Source organism: Glarea lozoyensis (assembly GCF_000409485.1).
Source record: "Glarea lozoyensis ATCC 20868 chromosome Unknown GLAREA21, whole genome shotgun sequence".
Lineage (NCBI taxonomy): Eukaryota > Fungi > Ascomycota > Leotiomycetes > Helotiales > Helotiaceae > Glarea > Glarea lozoyensis.
Genome location: NW_007360996.1, coordinates 218038 through 234781, shown reverse-complemented (window position 1 = coordinate 234781; position 16744 = coordinate 218038). Strand labels below are relative to the sequence as shown.

Below are 16744 nucleotides of genomic sequence, written 5' to 3'. Positions count from 1 at the left end.
AATCGGGGCCTCTTGTTAGGCGAACTTATTAGTTTATCCTTTAACGAAGAAGACTCGCTTCTAGATATATTTTCCTAGAGATTTTCTAATAATTTTCTATATATCTCCTAGCTTAAGAATATTATTTAAGTAGAGTAACTACCTAATTAGTCTAAGTAGTTTAATAGTTATCTTCTAGGTACGTTCTTATTAGAATACTACTCTTTTTATATCTACAAAAGACACTTTATAACGTATATTAATTATAGGTTTCTCTCTCTATATCTATTAGTCGGTAGTAAACTTTTAGCCCTCCTTAGTCTTCTAGATATTTCCTTTATCTATTGTCTCTTAGAAGTACTAGTATTCTCTAGGTTTTAGAATTACTTTCTTAGATTAGTAAGCCGAGTAGCTATCGGGTTTCGAGTCTGTCTAGTATAAGGAGTCTTCGATCTAGTGTTCTTTAGTTATCGAAGGTACTTTAGACCTCGTCTAGACTACTAAACTAAGTTTAGTAGCCTCTCGCTTACTCTAATTACCTTCTAGTAGAGTAGCTCCGTCTATTATCGCTAGCTATCTAGTACTACCGAACTATTTTTTCTAGCCTTTCTACAGCTTTTCTTTATAATAGAAACTAGCTATATAACCTTCTTTTCTATACTTAAAGTAGAGTCCTTTCTCTCTACGACGTATCCTTTTCTTATTAGAAAGCTTCTTTCTATTTTTCTCTAAGGCGTTAAGTTTCTTTCTACTAATTATATCGAGTTCTATTAGATCGCTATAGCGGTTCTTTATTAGATATATATAGTAAGAATAAACTTCTTTCTTTTTAATACGACGCTTATACGCTCGGTTATCGATTTTAATAGCGGCTTTACTTAGTTCGTAAAGACTTTTAAGAGGATCTATACGCGATAGTTCGTCCTTTACGAATTTCTTTAAACCTCTATAGAATAATATTCTTAGTACTTTATTACCTAGTCCTAACCTAGCTAAGGTTTACTAGAAATCGATATTATAGCGGATAGCTAACCTAGTCTAGGTAAGCTTAAGTAAGGCTAACTTCGATTTTTTCTTAATATCGATATCTCTAAAGGCCTTCCTTATACCGGCTATAAAGTCTTTTATTAGTTTAAAATAATCTTTAACGAACTAGAAGTAAACTATAGATACTAAGCCTGTTTAGGTCTTATTCTCCTAGTAATCGCTAATATAAGGCTCGATCTAGTTATAGGCCCTTCTCTCGAAGCGCGAGATTAGAAATAAAACCTTATCTATATCGTTTCTAAACTTATCTCCGTAAAAACCTATATAGAGCTAAGCCTTTATAATAAACTACTCTAGGTTAGCTAGGGTTCTATTATACTTGTCTAGCGAAGGGATTTGTAGGCCTTTCTTTACCTCGATTATAGTAGAGACTAGTAGTAGTAGTAGTAGTAGTGCCGGGGTTTCTACGACGCTTCCGGCTAGACTAGTAACGTTTAGAGCTATTATTAATAATCTAGTACTTACTAGGAACGGGTACTTAAAGTATAACGATTCGGTTCTTGTCGGGGTAGACTAGGGTTATTATAAGGTTAGTATATTAAGAAGTAGGCGTAGGATTATTACTTATAGATTTAGAGATCTATTTATTATAATAAGAGTAAGTTAAATAGATAATATACTATTACTACAATAAGTTAAGTACAAAGCTTCTATCTAAGAAAATTATAATTATTATATAGAACTTTCTTTTCTTAAGTTCAATAGGTTCGCTAGTCGAACTCGTCGAACTCCTAGCCGGTTCGATAAGTTCGCCTAGCGAACTTATCGAACTTCTATTATTATATAATAGTACCCTAAACCGAGGCCTATTCGCTAATATAAACTTTACTAACTTTAACTAAATTAATCTATTAGACAGCGGTCCCGGGAACTACTTAATTCCTATAACCTCGCCTAATCCTAGGACCTTTAGTCCTAGAAGTATTACGACGCCGAGGCCGACGCTACTCGTAATACTATAGCTACTCGAATCTAGTAAAAGGCTAAGACTACGTCTACCTTTATAAGCTAATCGGCGTCTACTATATTTCTAAGGGTCTTCGGAATAAGTAGTAGAGAATATCTATTTAGCTTTATAATTATATTTAGAGTATAATAATTATAGTAGAACCTAAGTCCTTCTCTAGACTTCTATATAAATAAGACGAGGGCCGCTACCTCTAATATACTAGGCCTAATATAGCCCTTTCTTTAGAGGTCGTTTAGCGACTTTCTTAAAACTAGTAGCTCGTCCTTCGATATACTATATAGCGGTCCTTATAGTAAAGCCGTCGGGGTCCCGTCTACCTAGCTTTAGATCTCGATCTTATAGTCGATTCTTAGTTAGTAAGAGGCTAATTTCTTCGCTACCCGCTTTAAAAATAATAGTACTATATCGCGAACCTTTAGAGGTAGTCTTTCTTCTAACTATTCTATAGATAGTTCTTTCTTATCCTTTATAGCCTTTCTAACGTCCTTAGCGCTAGCGGCGGCTACCGTCGTAAAAGCCCCGTTATCTATATAGTCGTAATAGTTACGACCTTCCTTTATCTATTACCTTATCTTACTATAATAGAACTACTATTTATCTAGCGCGGTCTATATCTTATTTTACGCTTTTTAGAGGTTCCCGAGAATTATTAGAAATACTAGGTCTAGTATTATATATATATATACTACTTAACTATACCTAGTAATATCTATTTAGAAAGCGACTACTCCTTTAACCTCTAATTTCTATATAGTAGAAGAGGCTTCTATTATCTTTTATTTTTTATTACTAATAAACTTAAGACTAAGTCCTTTTATAAGGTCTCTATTAATTATAGTATAGTATTAGTATTCTTTATTAATAAGAGTAAAAGTTCCGAAAGTTTTCTAAAAGATTACGTCTATATATATAAGATTTCCGTTTATTACTTTCTTTTCTTTCTTCTATTCTTTAGCTAATACTCTTTTAGCTCTTAGTTTCTAACTACGACTAAGAGCTAGACTTTTTCTAATTCGGAAGATTTAGGCTCTATAGTTTTATTATCGTCTTCTAAGAGTAGGCCCGACCTAACTTAGTTAATTTTGACGAGTTACGCGGGTAGGTCGTATAGATATTCTCGGATATAGTACCCTAAGGCTCTATATTAGAAGTAGAGTTTTTTCTCTCGGTATTTCTCTCTCTCGGCTATATCTACCTATTTCGCTCTTTACTTTCTATTCGAAGACTTATAGTCTCTATTATCTTTTCCTTATTTACTATATATATATATAGATACTATTACCGTATTACTATTAGTATCTACTCTAGATATTATAGAGGGCCCCTATAACTATATAGTTACTATTATTCTTATTATAGAGTCCTTATTTTGTTCTCTCTATTTTCTATTAGCTAATTTAAACTAATTAGTCTCTTTAAGGTTAGTTATAATACGTTCTACCTCTTCTACGAAGCTATAGTAGTCTATTATCTTTACTATAGTTACTATATACGTCTAGACGGGATTTAAGAAGGTATTCTTAAGGTAGCTAATCTTAGTATCGCTTTCCTAGCTCTCTCTACTAGTATATAGTAGAAGTTTATCGAATTCTAGCTAGTATTTATACTATAGTTAACCTAGAGAGTATCTTATATTTAATAGCCTCTCTAGGGCTTTAGCCTTCTCGTTACTATTCGTAAAAGTCTTATCGAGTTACGTAAAAAATACTTTAGGCTTCTTACTATAAGTAGCGTCCCCCTTTTCCTAGAAGTACCTTATTCTAGCTCTTTCCCGAGATAGAAGGGTATTGTAGATAGTGTTCTAATAATACTCTACGGAGAGAGTTAGTTTTACTATAGAACGTACTCTATACGAGCTTTTAAGTCTTAAAAGGTAATCCCGAAAAGTATCTACTCGTCTAATCTAGGTTAGTAGGTACTAATCCCTAGGGCCCGACGGTTATTTGTCGGACTACGACTTATTCGCGTCAAGAGAGGCGATTAGAGCTCTTAAAAGGTTATTTATAGAGGGGAAGTTTTCTAACGTACTTAGTTAACTCTCTTCTTTCTCCTTACGTTTTCCTATAGAATACTCTCTTTTTAACTCGGCCTCTATCTCTTATTAGTATATATAAACCCTTTAAAGTACTTCTAACAACTTAGCGTTTATTAATACTTATTATTATTATTCCTCGGTAGCCGATAAGCTTTCGCCGGTAGACGGTATAAACCTATTAGATTAGAAGACTTGTCTTAGATCTATAATTAATCGAACTTAATATTACGGGAAAGCTATATATATATAAGGGCTTACTTATAGAATTAAATAAGTTCGATAAAGAAGAGAGAAGGATTCTACTTAGAGCCCGTCTTTTATATATAGGAGTACGGCGCTTAGTAGTAGCGCTTTGTGTAGCGTATTAGGGCAGGGCCCTCGCTTAGTAAGCACTGGCACGTACAGCCAGTGTTCTACCCCTAGGGTCTAAACCCTTACACTCTATTTTAGTATATATTTCGCTACTAAAGCTACTAGGGGCGATAACAATCACTTTCTACTTTTATTAGAAGTACTAAAATAACTAAGATTCTATAACTTAAGATAAGTCTACAGTACTCGTATTTAGATTACTCGATTTATGTGTTAACGACTTGGCGTTTGTGAGATCGTATCAAATAATTCTTTAAAACATTTCGACTAATCTTAGTACATATTGTAGGGTATTATTACATAAATTGCCCTCCTCTTGGAAAATTAGAAGCTGTCTAGAAGGGCTCATGTAGAAGTCCGAATTTAAAAAGAACAAAAGTGTAATTACAAAGTGATCTTACGTCAAACCTACTGTAAGCGACTTTAACTTCACATCCAAACATGCAAGTATTGCGGGTGTAATGCAGACAGACCGACATTTAATCTCCTAAACGTAATCAAACACTAAATTCTTGAGAAGACTTTTCGTTAATTCATTCTAGTGATATGAGTCCACGAGTAAAGTTATATTGTCATATCAGCCCCTCAAACCGGAAGAATCCGCCAAACTAGACGTCAAGTTCACTTGAATAACTCGCCTTACCTCAGTCTGTCTTGGAAGGCATATCTGTATACAAAGAATTGGACCCACGAGAATTACAATACATGCTGTAACATATTGAAAGGCAGTTCATTCTAAAGGGTTTCCAGGCCGCTGTGGCGGGTTATGTGTCTCGTTGAGCCTGCTTCGCCAAGCACCACCTCGAAGTAAACATTTGCGGCCGCACTGCAAAAATAGCTCCAATGAAGATGTTCGAGCTTGGGGGATCGTGTTAAATCTTCTCAAGTCAATAAATCACTACAACTTATGTGAGCCTGTTGGAATTTGTCGTACCTTATGTGCCGTATCGCCTGGTCAAATTTTGGATTCATTTAATGAATCGCATGCATAAAACGGAGTTGACCCTTTGATGGCACTCGGGTAATCTTCAGACATACTTTCTTTTGTGTTCTTTGGAATTTGTGCAAAATACCTCTGACTTTCCCCGCCCTACTTCTACCTCTCGTCTGATGACAACGTTGTTCTTGTGCTGTTTTGACTTTATTAACAGGTCCAACTAGATGTTCATAATTTAGTATTTATACGATCTTCCTTGATTCGTTTATTCAGCACGGGAACTCTGAATAACTTTGTGCAATTTTGATATTTGGTCTGACGGTTCGCGCGTCGCGCATATTGACTGACACCCACTTAATTCTCTTCGTTCGCACTAATATTGCAGTGCAGTCCATAGAAGACGCATCCGAAGGCCACATGCATCCGAAGTATGTCGAATTATATCGCATGTAGCAAGCCACCAACGTACCGTCTGGAAAAGTGAGGCGAGCGAGATTCCACGCGCCCAACCAGTGAAATCACATTAATAAACATTAGGCACAGCCTTAGAATTCCGAAAATAAATGAGGCAGTGCAAGTACATCGTTACGTGCAGACATGTAAATGAAAGTCCATAATCACATTTTACAGCTGCAGGAGAAGAGTGACACAGCTATTGCTATGGTAGATTCAAAATTTTGGTTTTGAGTTGGCAGCATCATACACCAGACGATGTGATTCCTAAATAAGATCCAACTCGATCGTTACGAATAATTTGCGAGTCGACTTTCTCATCCGTCCTGGTGTTTTAGTATTTTATAACAGCGTTCACTTGGTCAACATCCACCGATTGTCTACAGACTAAGTTGCCAAAGCTGTCTAGTGGTACACTGAAGTCTATGCAACATCTCATTTGCCTATGGAAAACTATGATCCTCACCCGCGTTATAAATTCAATGACTTTACTTACGCTAAAATTGCAGTGCCATCACTGCTTCGCCACATCTATTGTCACGATGAGATGTAACCCTCTCACGGTTCAATGTCCCTATCCATACAAAATTACAGTGCAGGTCCGTGTCCCATTCGCACTAAAACTGTAGTGCGGTGAGGGTGAGACGCAACTGCATGCATGCCGCTCTCGTGGGGGTACATTGTTCTACTCACACTAAAATAGCAGTGCGGTGTGTTGGCGCGCCGATACTCCAATGGATAGTAGCTCGATCCATTTATTAGTCGACAACTGTATGTAAGTGTTCTACTATCGCCCCCCCCCCCCCTTATTAAAGGTCATACGGTGGGTAATATGGATTTTTTTGGACGAGTTGAAGTTGTCGGTTCGAGGGCGGTTTATATGGCAAAGATAAGAATTTGTCCTAAAATCCACATATCGAGGCCAACTTACCAGTCACTGGCTACGCCTGCACAATCCCACTGAATAAACCTCTATTCAGGGGGAGGGGATAATATAAACTTGTTGACTTATTGATTTTAAAATGCGGTAGAGTGGCTAGTCTTTCTACTCGTTCACTGCTGATGAAGTGGCCGTCATTCACGCTAAAATCGCAGTGCACTTGCTGCCCAAGCTGCCCAACATCATGGTCCAAAGTCTGAGTCTAGAATGAGGCAGTAAATACACTCAGCGCGTCGGCGTTGTGAAGATGTTGATCAGCGTTGATACAAAGTCTTTCATCGCCTTTTCCCACCGAAGAATAAGAATGATCGCTATCGCTAACTCTTTTCTTTTACGTTTGCAATATCATTTCGACGGCCCTATGAGCTTTCCACAGCCCCCAATTAATACGACATGTCAGAGTTGTACATCACATATATTTTGAAATCAAGGTTCTATCGTGGTGTTGGAGTATGGTCAGAAAATCATTCGATTGGTCAAGCTCTGCTGAGTAAATTACTAAACTGTCTGAGACTCTGACAGTACGCTGCAAGTTTGTGCATCTTGCGAGACACTGTTATAAAGCCTTAATCTTCAAGTCTCATCTCAGGAGTCATGCTCCTATTTACGCCAAAAATTGCAGTGCACCAGAGCCGGTGAGGCTCATTGTAGCAATTGGCGGTGTCACAACCTTCTCGCGATTTCTTGTCCTCGACCACGCTTGAATTGCAGTGCAGAAGGTTGCAAACTTGCCTCCCATGTAAGGCAAATAGCTCTACTCCTCTTGTGTTAATCCACGAGTCCCGAAAGTGGTCAGATACATGGTGGACTATATGCATTGATTCCTCATTTCACCAGCTTCTCGAACCACAGATTGTTTTCAAATAGACCACAGACCAGATTTCTCAAAAATTACACTATATAATTCCAGGTAAATAGCTTCTTATAGTTTTGGTTGTGGCCCTGACACTGAGCACGCAATAGATAAAACTGCAGACGAAAGGGCCGCTGCTATTTTTGACATTTGTCTCTTGAAAAATAGTTCCTGGCCTATCTGCTTGGCTAAGTGTCTGGTAGTCGCAGGTTCCCATCAAAATCTTCGTTTTCTACGCGTACACAGTTACGATGGCTAAGTCTTCAAAGGAGCATCGTGAGTTACTGCCCTTTTCTTGAGTGGGAACGGGTATCAGAGTCTGTCTATTAATAAGCCCAACTACGTTAAGATTCCAGAGATTTATATCGATGGTTATGAAAGCCCGAGTCGTTCAATAAGGTGACGACGGAATGATTCCCTATCATCCAGGTTGATAGCTTTTCATCGGCAGGTGCAGAGTACCAACCAACGCATGCGCTTACTGCAATAACTCGTTATGGGGACCTGAAAAAATGCTTGCTCTCCTGTTGTGATCAGAGCAACAAACTTCGAAGGAGTTTTTCGAGTGGTAAAGCTCTGAAGACTTGATTGTGGGCAAATGAGGTGGTCGAGACACCGAGTCGTCAGTCCTTGCACCCATGATGTGCTGGAGTTGATGCCGTCGTTCAGGCTAAAGTTGCAGTGCACATGAACGATGCAGCATTACACACACCCAGGAACAAGCATCTGGGCACTTCTACAGGGATTGAGACTAGGTACTGTCTTACTGAGCAGGAGTGAGGCGAACGAGCGCATGCCGCCCACCGAGCCATATTGACTCGCTTTGGCTTGATTGGTACTTATGTTAGCGAATTGCGTTTGCTGCAGTGCAACCTTTCTGAGTCTCTGTATCAAGACAACTTGGCAAAGGGCTGACTCCGCAAGTATCTTTTGATGCCAAGTGACTTAAATTTCATAGATAGTCCCTCCGACGATTTTTCGTAAGGCTCAAGTAATGAATAGTGAGCGTTCCAAAGAAGTCCTGATATTGTTGCTAGCTGTATACGATCACATACGACCCGAGAAGTCATGTCCACAGATAGCTTCGGAGGCTTTTCCATGGAGCAAGTCGATCAAGCCCAGATTTTGGTCTCGGACAGTCATTCTCGGGTCACACCATATACCACAGACCGCCCAATCATTTTTCTTTCCACGATATGATTTGGATCATCTTCGTCCGGGCTAAAATTGCAGTGCAATCGTTCACCGAACTGGAAGTACATGGTTGGATGAACAACAAGGCTGCGGTTTTTGTGGCTGAATTCTTCCTGCTCAAGGTTGAGTTGGGCGCCCCGCTTCATTTCTGGGATTATGGACTACCGCTGACACATTGTCTGTCTGGTTTGCATGGCATCTAATATTAAAAAACTTGTCGCGATCCAGGGTAGGAAACCTAATCAATCTGAGAAGTATGATTCCACTCAAATCACTTTTGAACAACAGCTTTGAAGGTTACCCTAACCAGAACGGGCTCAACGGAGAGGAAGAACTACCAGTTCAAAATGTTTCTTCGAATAAGCTTCAGAAGTAAGCTTCAACCACCATTCGTGTCACATGTTAAAATGTTAAACACAATAGTTCTCGACTTATCGAGTCATCTTGGGAGCACGTATGGGGACAGTTGTTGCATCAAGATATTCCTGTAGATAGTTATGTCTTTGAAACGAACGAACGTGAGAATGGTGCTGACACTTTGAATGACAACGTCGAAAGTAGCATCGAGTCCTGGGCAGTGCAGTCCATGGCACTATCTATTGCCTCAATTGTCCCATCAACGCAATTCACAACCTGTCAAGAGAGTCTTTTGTGCTATGGAATGGTTAGTTGTGATTTAAGTTGACGTTCTTGTATCTAAAGTCGAAAATCCACAGTGTCTCAATTCTTCTTTTCAGGGATGGTCTGAAGTCATGATTTCTTTTACCACACCTATGGACAGCTCTAACTTCACCACGAACAGCATGTCACTAGTTCGTGCCAAAGTTTTACTCTCAGTAGTTGAGGTATTTGAATGGGTTCGCTAATAGACACCGACAGATCTATCGAGAGGCAGTCAGACTCCGCGGAAACATGTCAGATATCGATGCAAGATTAAAGCATGGTCCAGATGTGCGATTCTTTTGTGACTTCAGACTCAAAAGATCACCGTCGAATGACTCCGATGTTTGTCTCTACTTTGTTGATGGTACTGAATTTGGTGTCCTTAATACTCAATTGAGTAAAGCTCTAGGAAGCCTTGTTCAAAAGCCGACTATTGAATTTGAAGTAATTGTATCCGTTCAAGCAATCAAGGAGATAATTGGGAGGGTCACAAAAGCAGCCGATGCTGTAGTGCGTGTTAATATCAATGTGTTCGGTCCCAGCCACGATCGTGACGATGTTGGGCTGCATTTATCTAGTCACAAAGTTTTCCTGCAACACCCAGACAAATTGCGAAGTGGATCAGAATATTCGAACCCTCAAGTCATTCGATTTCCTGGTTTAAATGCGTCGGATTACGAAATCCAATCGAAAATTGGTACCGATAGAACATCGAAATCAGACGCCGCCAAAGTGTTTAACGATGCAATCACCAACATGTACTCGTCTCTCACCAGAGGCTCAAAACTGAGCAAAGTTGAAGGAGACCGGCGGCTCAAAACTACGTTGCTTCCGTAAGTTGTCAGCTCATACCCAATTCACACAACTTCTTTGACTGAGAACTTTTCTAATCCTGTGATCTCATCCAGGCATCAAAAAGAAGCGCTCGACTTCATGTTACAGCGAGAGAATGGGCCTGTTCCTCCAGAATTTCGATTGTGGAAGGAAAAAGAGGCATTCAATATTAATTCGTATGTTTTGAAACTTTCCGCTCGACCAGTTACTGACTGCGCTAAGTTACGTCCACACGATCACCAAAGCAAAAAGCCATGTCTTACCCAACGAAACTGGTGGGGGCATTTTAGCTGATGAAATGGGCATGGGGAAAACGTTGTCTACTTTGGCACTCATTACTCATACCCTCGATAAAGCTTATGACTGGTTGAACGAGGCAAATACCATTGCAGAGAGCTCTGGGAGACGAACGGCTTGCAGAGCGACTCTGATTCTTGTTCCTTCGGCGAGTAGGTTTCCACATGAATATATCAAAAAAAAAAAAAGACATTACTTATTGACGAACGTTCTAGTTCTGATCAACGAATGGTTTCATGAGATTAAGATGCAAGCAACATCTAGCTAAGCTCTTGAGCTATGTAGGCTGACATTTTGTATCCAGACACCTCGATGGGACACTCTCAACTCTCCGATATCATGGGCCAAAACGAAAATCCTTGGACCTTAGAAATGCAGACATTGTTATTACGACTTATCATACAATCGTATCCGATTTCAAAGATAAATCCAGCCCTTTACATAACGTCAATTGGTACCGGGTCGTTTTAGACGAAGGTTCTCTCAACCATTTTGCAACACACCGATCTACGCTAACGTTAAAACAGCGCACATAATTCGGCGGCAAGTCACTACATTTTTCAAAGCTGTCGCAGATCTCAAAGCAAAATCACGATGGTGCCTTACGGGAACACCGATTCAAAACAAATTGGACGATGTAGGCTCTCTATTTGCTTTTATACAAGCACATCCTTTCCACAACATCGCCATGTTTCGCCGATTCATTTCAACACCATTCGATGAAAGTCAGACAGGGAGAGAGAGTGCCACGAGAGATCTCACACTGTTACTAGATTCCTTATGCTTGCGACGTTCCAGGGAACTTTTGCATTTGCCGACCCCACAGCATATTCTTCGATCTCTCGAGTTCTCAAATGAGGAAAGAGAACAATACAATCAGACGATCAACGTCATGAATCGAGCCCTTCGACACGGTGTCGGGGAATCGTACAGAAAAAACATATTTGGAATGTTCCAAGTCCAACTCCAGCTTCGAATATTTTGCAATCATGGGACATATCAACGGCCATTTTCGTGGAATAATAGGAGCCAGCTAGATGAGAAAGAAGATGCCCTATGTTCTGTTGGAGACGATAGAGAAGTTCATTGCTCAGCTTGTAGACAATCTATGAGTGTGATGTATGCCAAAGACCTTTATCAGACTTATCCAGGCCATTGCGCGCACATTATCTGCAACGAGTGTTCTGATCCGGATGAGCCAACGGGGGGAAAGAGAAAACACAGAAGTCAAGAGTGTCCACTATGCGGGAATACCGGTGATCATTCTTCTGATCAGCAGTTACATCCGCCGCAAGAAGAAAGCGGAAATTATCTAAGACACGAAGGCTTTTCGACGAAGATGGAGGCTTTGATTAAGGATGTTCGAAAAGATTTGTGGGAGACCAAAAGGTGAACTACAAGACTCCATGTCTACAACTGGAAGCAGTACTAATAGCTGTTTAGCATAGTGTTCTCTTGCTGGACAAACACTCTGAATCTCATTGCAAGGTACCTTGCGAAGGAAGACATTCCTTTCATGCGCATTGACGGAAACACAACTCTTGCTCGTCGTCAACGGATACTAGATGATTTCACTAGTTCATCCGCCATCCCAATTCTCATTATGACAACAGGAACAGGTGCTTACGGGTAGATTTTCACGACTTTCATCTTGACTCCTTGTCTTAGTACCTAGAGAAAACCTCGCTAACGAGAAGCTAGCCTCAACCTCACTGCTGTAAATCGAGTCTTCATCATCGAACCGCAATGGAATCCCAGTGTAGAGAACCAAGCAATTTCTAGGGCCATAAGAATGAACCAGAAAAGATCAGTGCTGATCATTCGATATGTGATTGAGGCGAGCGTCGAACAGGTATAATGATCGAAGTCTTGGCCCGATGGAAGATGCTGACAAAAACCAGGAGATGCGTTCGCAACAGACGAGGAAATTGATGATTGCTGAAATTGGGAACAACAACAGTGGCTAGCCTTTTGAAGAAAGAGGTGGGCTAAAGCAAAGCGCAGTTCATAAGTTGAGATGCAAAATCATTCAAAGAGACAACCGGTACAGCACAAAACGGAATCAGAAAGATTCTCGCCTTGAATTCGCCCGAAGGTATGGTACAGAATATTTTCAGTTACAGATTCTTTTTACAAGTAGCACTTTTTGTTTCCGACTAGATGGTGTAAACGTAACGCAAAGATTTAGTCATGTCGGACATAATCGATTCCATTACCACCATGCCGTTTGCACCTGACGACACCGACTGTGTTGATGTATCACATATATGTCATATTCGCTTTCCCGCATATTTTGGTCAATTTTGCTCTCTACTGTTCCTTTTATAGATTACTAATACAATACGCACGTAGCCATCTGCGGACACCACTTCGTATCTTGGAATTCCAGTTTACCGGTTGTTGTGGAAGCCATTGACGAATAAGGCTTCATGCTGATTGTTTATTAGATAATTTGAACTAAAATGTAACCAGAATCGATGAAAAAGTAACTGGCATCCGGAAAATCTTCGTGTTGCATGCAACATGCCAGTCAAATTCCAGCAATCAAATCCACCTCGAGTCAATGAGTGTCCAAAAACTTCCCCGGATAACCTCGTATGCCTCCAGGTACAAAATCCTACTTTTCCCTGGTCAATTGATACATCGGTACTTCCCAGTGACTTCGTGTCGATTGTAACACTTCTTGGCAGGGTATGTCCAAGAATCTCTGTCTACACAAAATCTCAATACGAGGGCTCATATGATGTTGATCTGTCAGCACTAGTAGAATTTAGAAATTGGTAAGGTTAATCATAGCACAAATTCTGGGTCTTGAGTAATGAAAATTTCGTTGTCTGTAGTTCAAAGTCGTCAATATCAGCACTGGTCTATAGAATACGAAAAGTGTGAGAGCCCTCGAGGTGGACAGGTTCTAGAGCCGAGGTGGGGATAAAGATAAATAGTTGCTTCTCTTCCGTCTTCCTGGTTTTTGCTTTCTTCATCTTCAACGAGATCATCAAAAGTCTCAACTGGTACTTTCAAAAAGAATGCAGTAAACTTAACTCAAAACGACTCAATACCAGATTTTACTCGTACAACCAACAAGTCTCCAAAAATGAGATTCCTCACAATCCTCCCCTTGCTCGCAGCTCTAGCTACAGCAAGCCCAAACATCATCCCTCGTACCATCCCAACAACGCTCTCAGTCGAGAACTTCATCCGCAACTGCAGCATCGTCGATACCTGCGATTACAAATTTACAATTGACTATGCTCCTTACGGAAAGGGCAGTTGCACTATTCACGATGTCAAAGTGAAGGATGGAAAGGATGTTACTTTGAAGGAATTTTTCGGGGTTGGTTGTATTGAGGTATGTATTTTCACTCTTCATCATTCTTCATCGTTTGACCTTCAAGTGAAGATATTCAACGATCACTTGAGATTTTCGGGGGATGCCAAAGCTAACAAAACCAACAGAATCCTCAAACCTGGGAAATCTCCTGGGGATGGAACTACGATCAAGACTTCACCGTCATGACTGTTGTCAACAAACCCAACAACTATCGAGGTTACTTCGGCTACAGCCATCCTAATGCTGGTTTGCCCGTTGTGGCATACTCGGATATCAGTCAACCTGTTATCAAGAAATCGGAGCCATTCTCGATTAAATTCGCACCATGCCGCGGTTGTGCTTGAAAATGACTTCATTTGGCTTCGAAATCGGTGGTTGAATTGAAGCAAAACAAGTTGAATAATGAAATATTGGTAGATTAGTTCTAAGATTCCAGAGTGGTGGTCAATAAAAAGAGTTTTATGTTGGGGTTGTAACTTAATTGCTTTAGCTTCAAGACAAATTAAAGCAAAGCACTTACGACTAGCCACGAAAACGCATCAAGAATTAAAGCTGAACCGTTAAAGTCTTTCATAAACAAATCAGATTCATGTTCGCTTCCACCTATCGCTGAGTGATAGGTACCCAACAATGCGCCCTTATCTTGGCGATCTCCCAAGAGTGGGCGTTTGTAGACATTTGGTACCTGCCAAGGTGGATATGTGGCGATAACCCGGCTTCGAATATTATTAAGCTCAAACTTACTCGAGTACAAAATATTTTTTGAATTTTGTTTTCATCTAGTGTTGCTCGATCGAATTGTCGTGATCTATTGCTGAAGAAACAATTTCTTGAGCGACTCTAATTGACTTGACTCGACTTATTCAATCCACTGGACAAGCAAGTCTCGGCCTCTTGGAAAAGGTTTTTCTGAACTCTTGTGTGTGCATCCAAGACTGATTGATTCTGTTATTTTTGGATATAACCGATCGTGCTGTTGTGTTAGCAAATACTGTGTAATCTTCATTCACCGCTCAACCCTCAAGTGGACATCTCGCCAAAGCGGTGACAATCGAAATATAAACAAAACAACAATTTCTCGATCTTTCACTTCATCTACATCATCACCCCCAACACCTTAGAGAATCAAAACCAATTGCACCACAACCATGGGCTCAATTAACCCCCATCAAATCCCACCATCACCGCTACCCTCAAAAACATCCACCACCCCCTTCTGGCGCGCCTCTCTCCACGCCCTCGACAACCACCGCACCACGCCCTCCCTCCCCCAAACCTGCGATATCCTCATAATCGGCGGCGGCTACGCCGGAATCGCCGCAGCATACCACCTGCTCGCCTCGCCAGAAGCAAAAGCCAAATTCGCATCCGGCGCTCCAAAACCCAACGTCGTCCTCCTCGAAGCACGCGGCGCGTGTTCCGGAGCCACGGGTCGAAATGGGGGACACTTACGACCGTCTGTGCATACGCGACTGCCTATGTTGATTGAGGAGTTTGGACTGGAGAAAGCGGTTGAGTTGTGTGAGTTTGAGGATGCTCACGTGAGTGCGATCGAGGAGGTGGTGGAGAGGGAGGGGATTGAGTGTGAGTTTAGGGTGACGAGGAGTTTTGATGTTTATACGGATGAGGAGGAGGCGGGGAGGGCGAAGGAAACTTATTTGAGGTTGAAGGGGGAGGGGGTGGCTAAGAGTACGATGGAGGGGTTGGTTTGGATGGAGGGGGAGGAAGCTGAGAAGGTAAGTTATAAGTCTTCTTCTGATGTTAAAAGGAACATGCTAATGAGTTGAAAGATCTCAGGAGTCAAAGGATGTGTAGGCTGTTTCACCTTCTCAGCAGCATCACTCTATCCCTACAAACTCCTAACCTCCCTCCTCCACATCACCCACACCACCGGCAACCTAAACCTCCAAACCAACACCCCAGTAACCTCCCTTACCCAATCCTCACCACCAACCTCTCTTGAATCCTCATCAAACACCTGGACCGCCTCCACCCCCCGAGGCACTATCACCTCCCCCCAAATAATCCTCGCAACAAACGCCTACACCTCCGCCCTCCTCCCCGAATACACCACCAAAATCGTCCCCTGCAAAGGAATCTGCTGTCACATTGTTCCCTCCCCCTCCTGCACACCCCCAGAGCTAGTCAACACATATTGTCTCCGTCTATATGGCGGCTCCCACGACTACCTGATCCAGCGTCCCGACGGCTCCATCATCGTCGGTGGCGGACGCTCGCATTTCTTGGGTCATAGGGGGGAGTGGTATAACAACGCCGATGACTCATCCTTAATCGAACCAGCGAAATGCTATTTTGATACGTACATGCAAGATCACTTCACAGGCTGGGAAGAGAGTGGTGCGAAGGTCCAAGAGATTTGGAGTGGCATTATGGGGTATTGCTCGGATGGACTGCCGCATGTTGGGGAGGTGCCGGGTCGGAAGGGGGTTTGGGTTGCGGCTGGGTTTGAGGGACATGGGATGCCGGTTATTTGGCTGACGATGAGGGGCGTGGTGAGGATGATGGATTGGGGGAGTTGGGAGGGGAGTGGTGTGCCGAGGGTTTATGAGACGTCGAGGGAGAGGTTGGAGAGTGGGAGGGATGATTATAGAGCCAAAGTTTAGGTGGCAGGTGGTGAGGTGTTGGGTTGAGTTGGGGATTGGGGGTTGAAATTGATTCAACTGGGAGTTTTGAAGTGGTGGTGTTTTGATAGACACTGAGAATCGAATAGAAGCTGTTTTAAGGAGTTTAATAGATAGACATACGCAATATTCAAGCCTTTAATAGATCAAAATTAGCGAACTGATTTCCCAGAAGAAATATTTCAAACCTCTTTCAT

General features: G+C 41.4%; 3 protein-coding genes across 3 annotated transcripts; all 3 read left to right on the top strand.

The window, feature by feature from the left end:
- Positions 1–9036: 9036 nt before the first annotated feature.
- On the top strand, positions 9037–12541 carry GLAREA_12857 (P-loop containing nucleoside triphosphate hydrolase; the record flags this gene model as incomplete). Its single annotated transcript, XM_008084620.1, has 10 exons — positions 9037–9152; positions 9204–9444; positions 9497–9592; positions 9660–10276; positions 10352–10453; positions 10500–10726; positions 11102–11963; positions 12018–12203; positions 12276–12426; positions 12476–12541. The coding sequence occupies 10 exons, from the start codon at positions 9037–9039 to the stop codon at positions 12539–12541; spliced, it is 2664 nt and encodes an 887-aa protein (XP_008082811.1).
- A 1127-nt stretch (positions 12542–13668) lies between these two features.
- GLAREA_12856 (uncharacterized protein) lies at positions 13669–14249 on the top strand (the record flags this gene model as incomplete). The annotated part of the gene is made up of 2 exons (XM_008084619.1): positions 13669–13923; positions 14031–14249. 2 exons carry the CDS (start codon positions 13669–13671, stop codon positions 14247–14249), a joined length of 474 nt encoding a protein of 157 aa, XP_008082810.1.
- Positions 14250–15053: 804 nt separating this feature from the next.
- On the top strand, positions 15054–16529 carry GLAREA_12855 (FAD/NAD(P)-binding protein; the record flags this gene model as incomplete). The annotated part of the gene is made up of 2 exons (XM_008084618.1): positions 15054–15641; positions 15696–16529. The coding sequence occupies 2 exons, from the start codon at positions 15054–15056 to the stop codon at positions 16527–16529; spliced, it is 1422 nt and encodes a 473-aa protein (XP_008082809.1).
- Between the last annotated feature and the right edge of the window lie 215 nt (positions 16530–16744).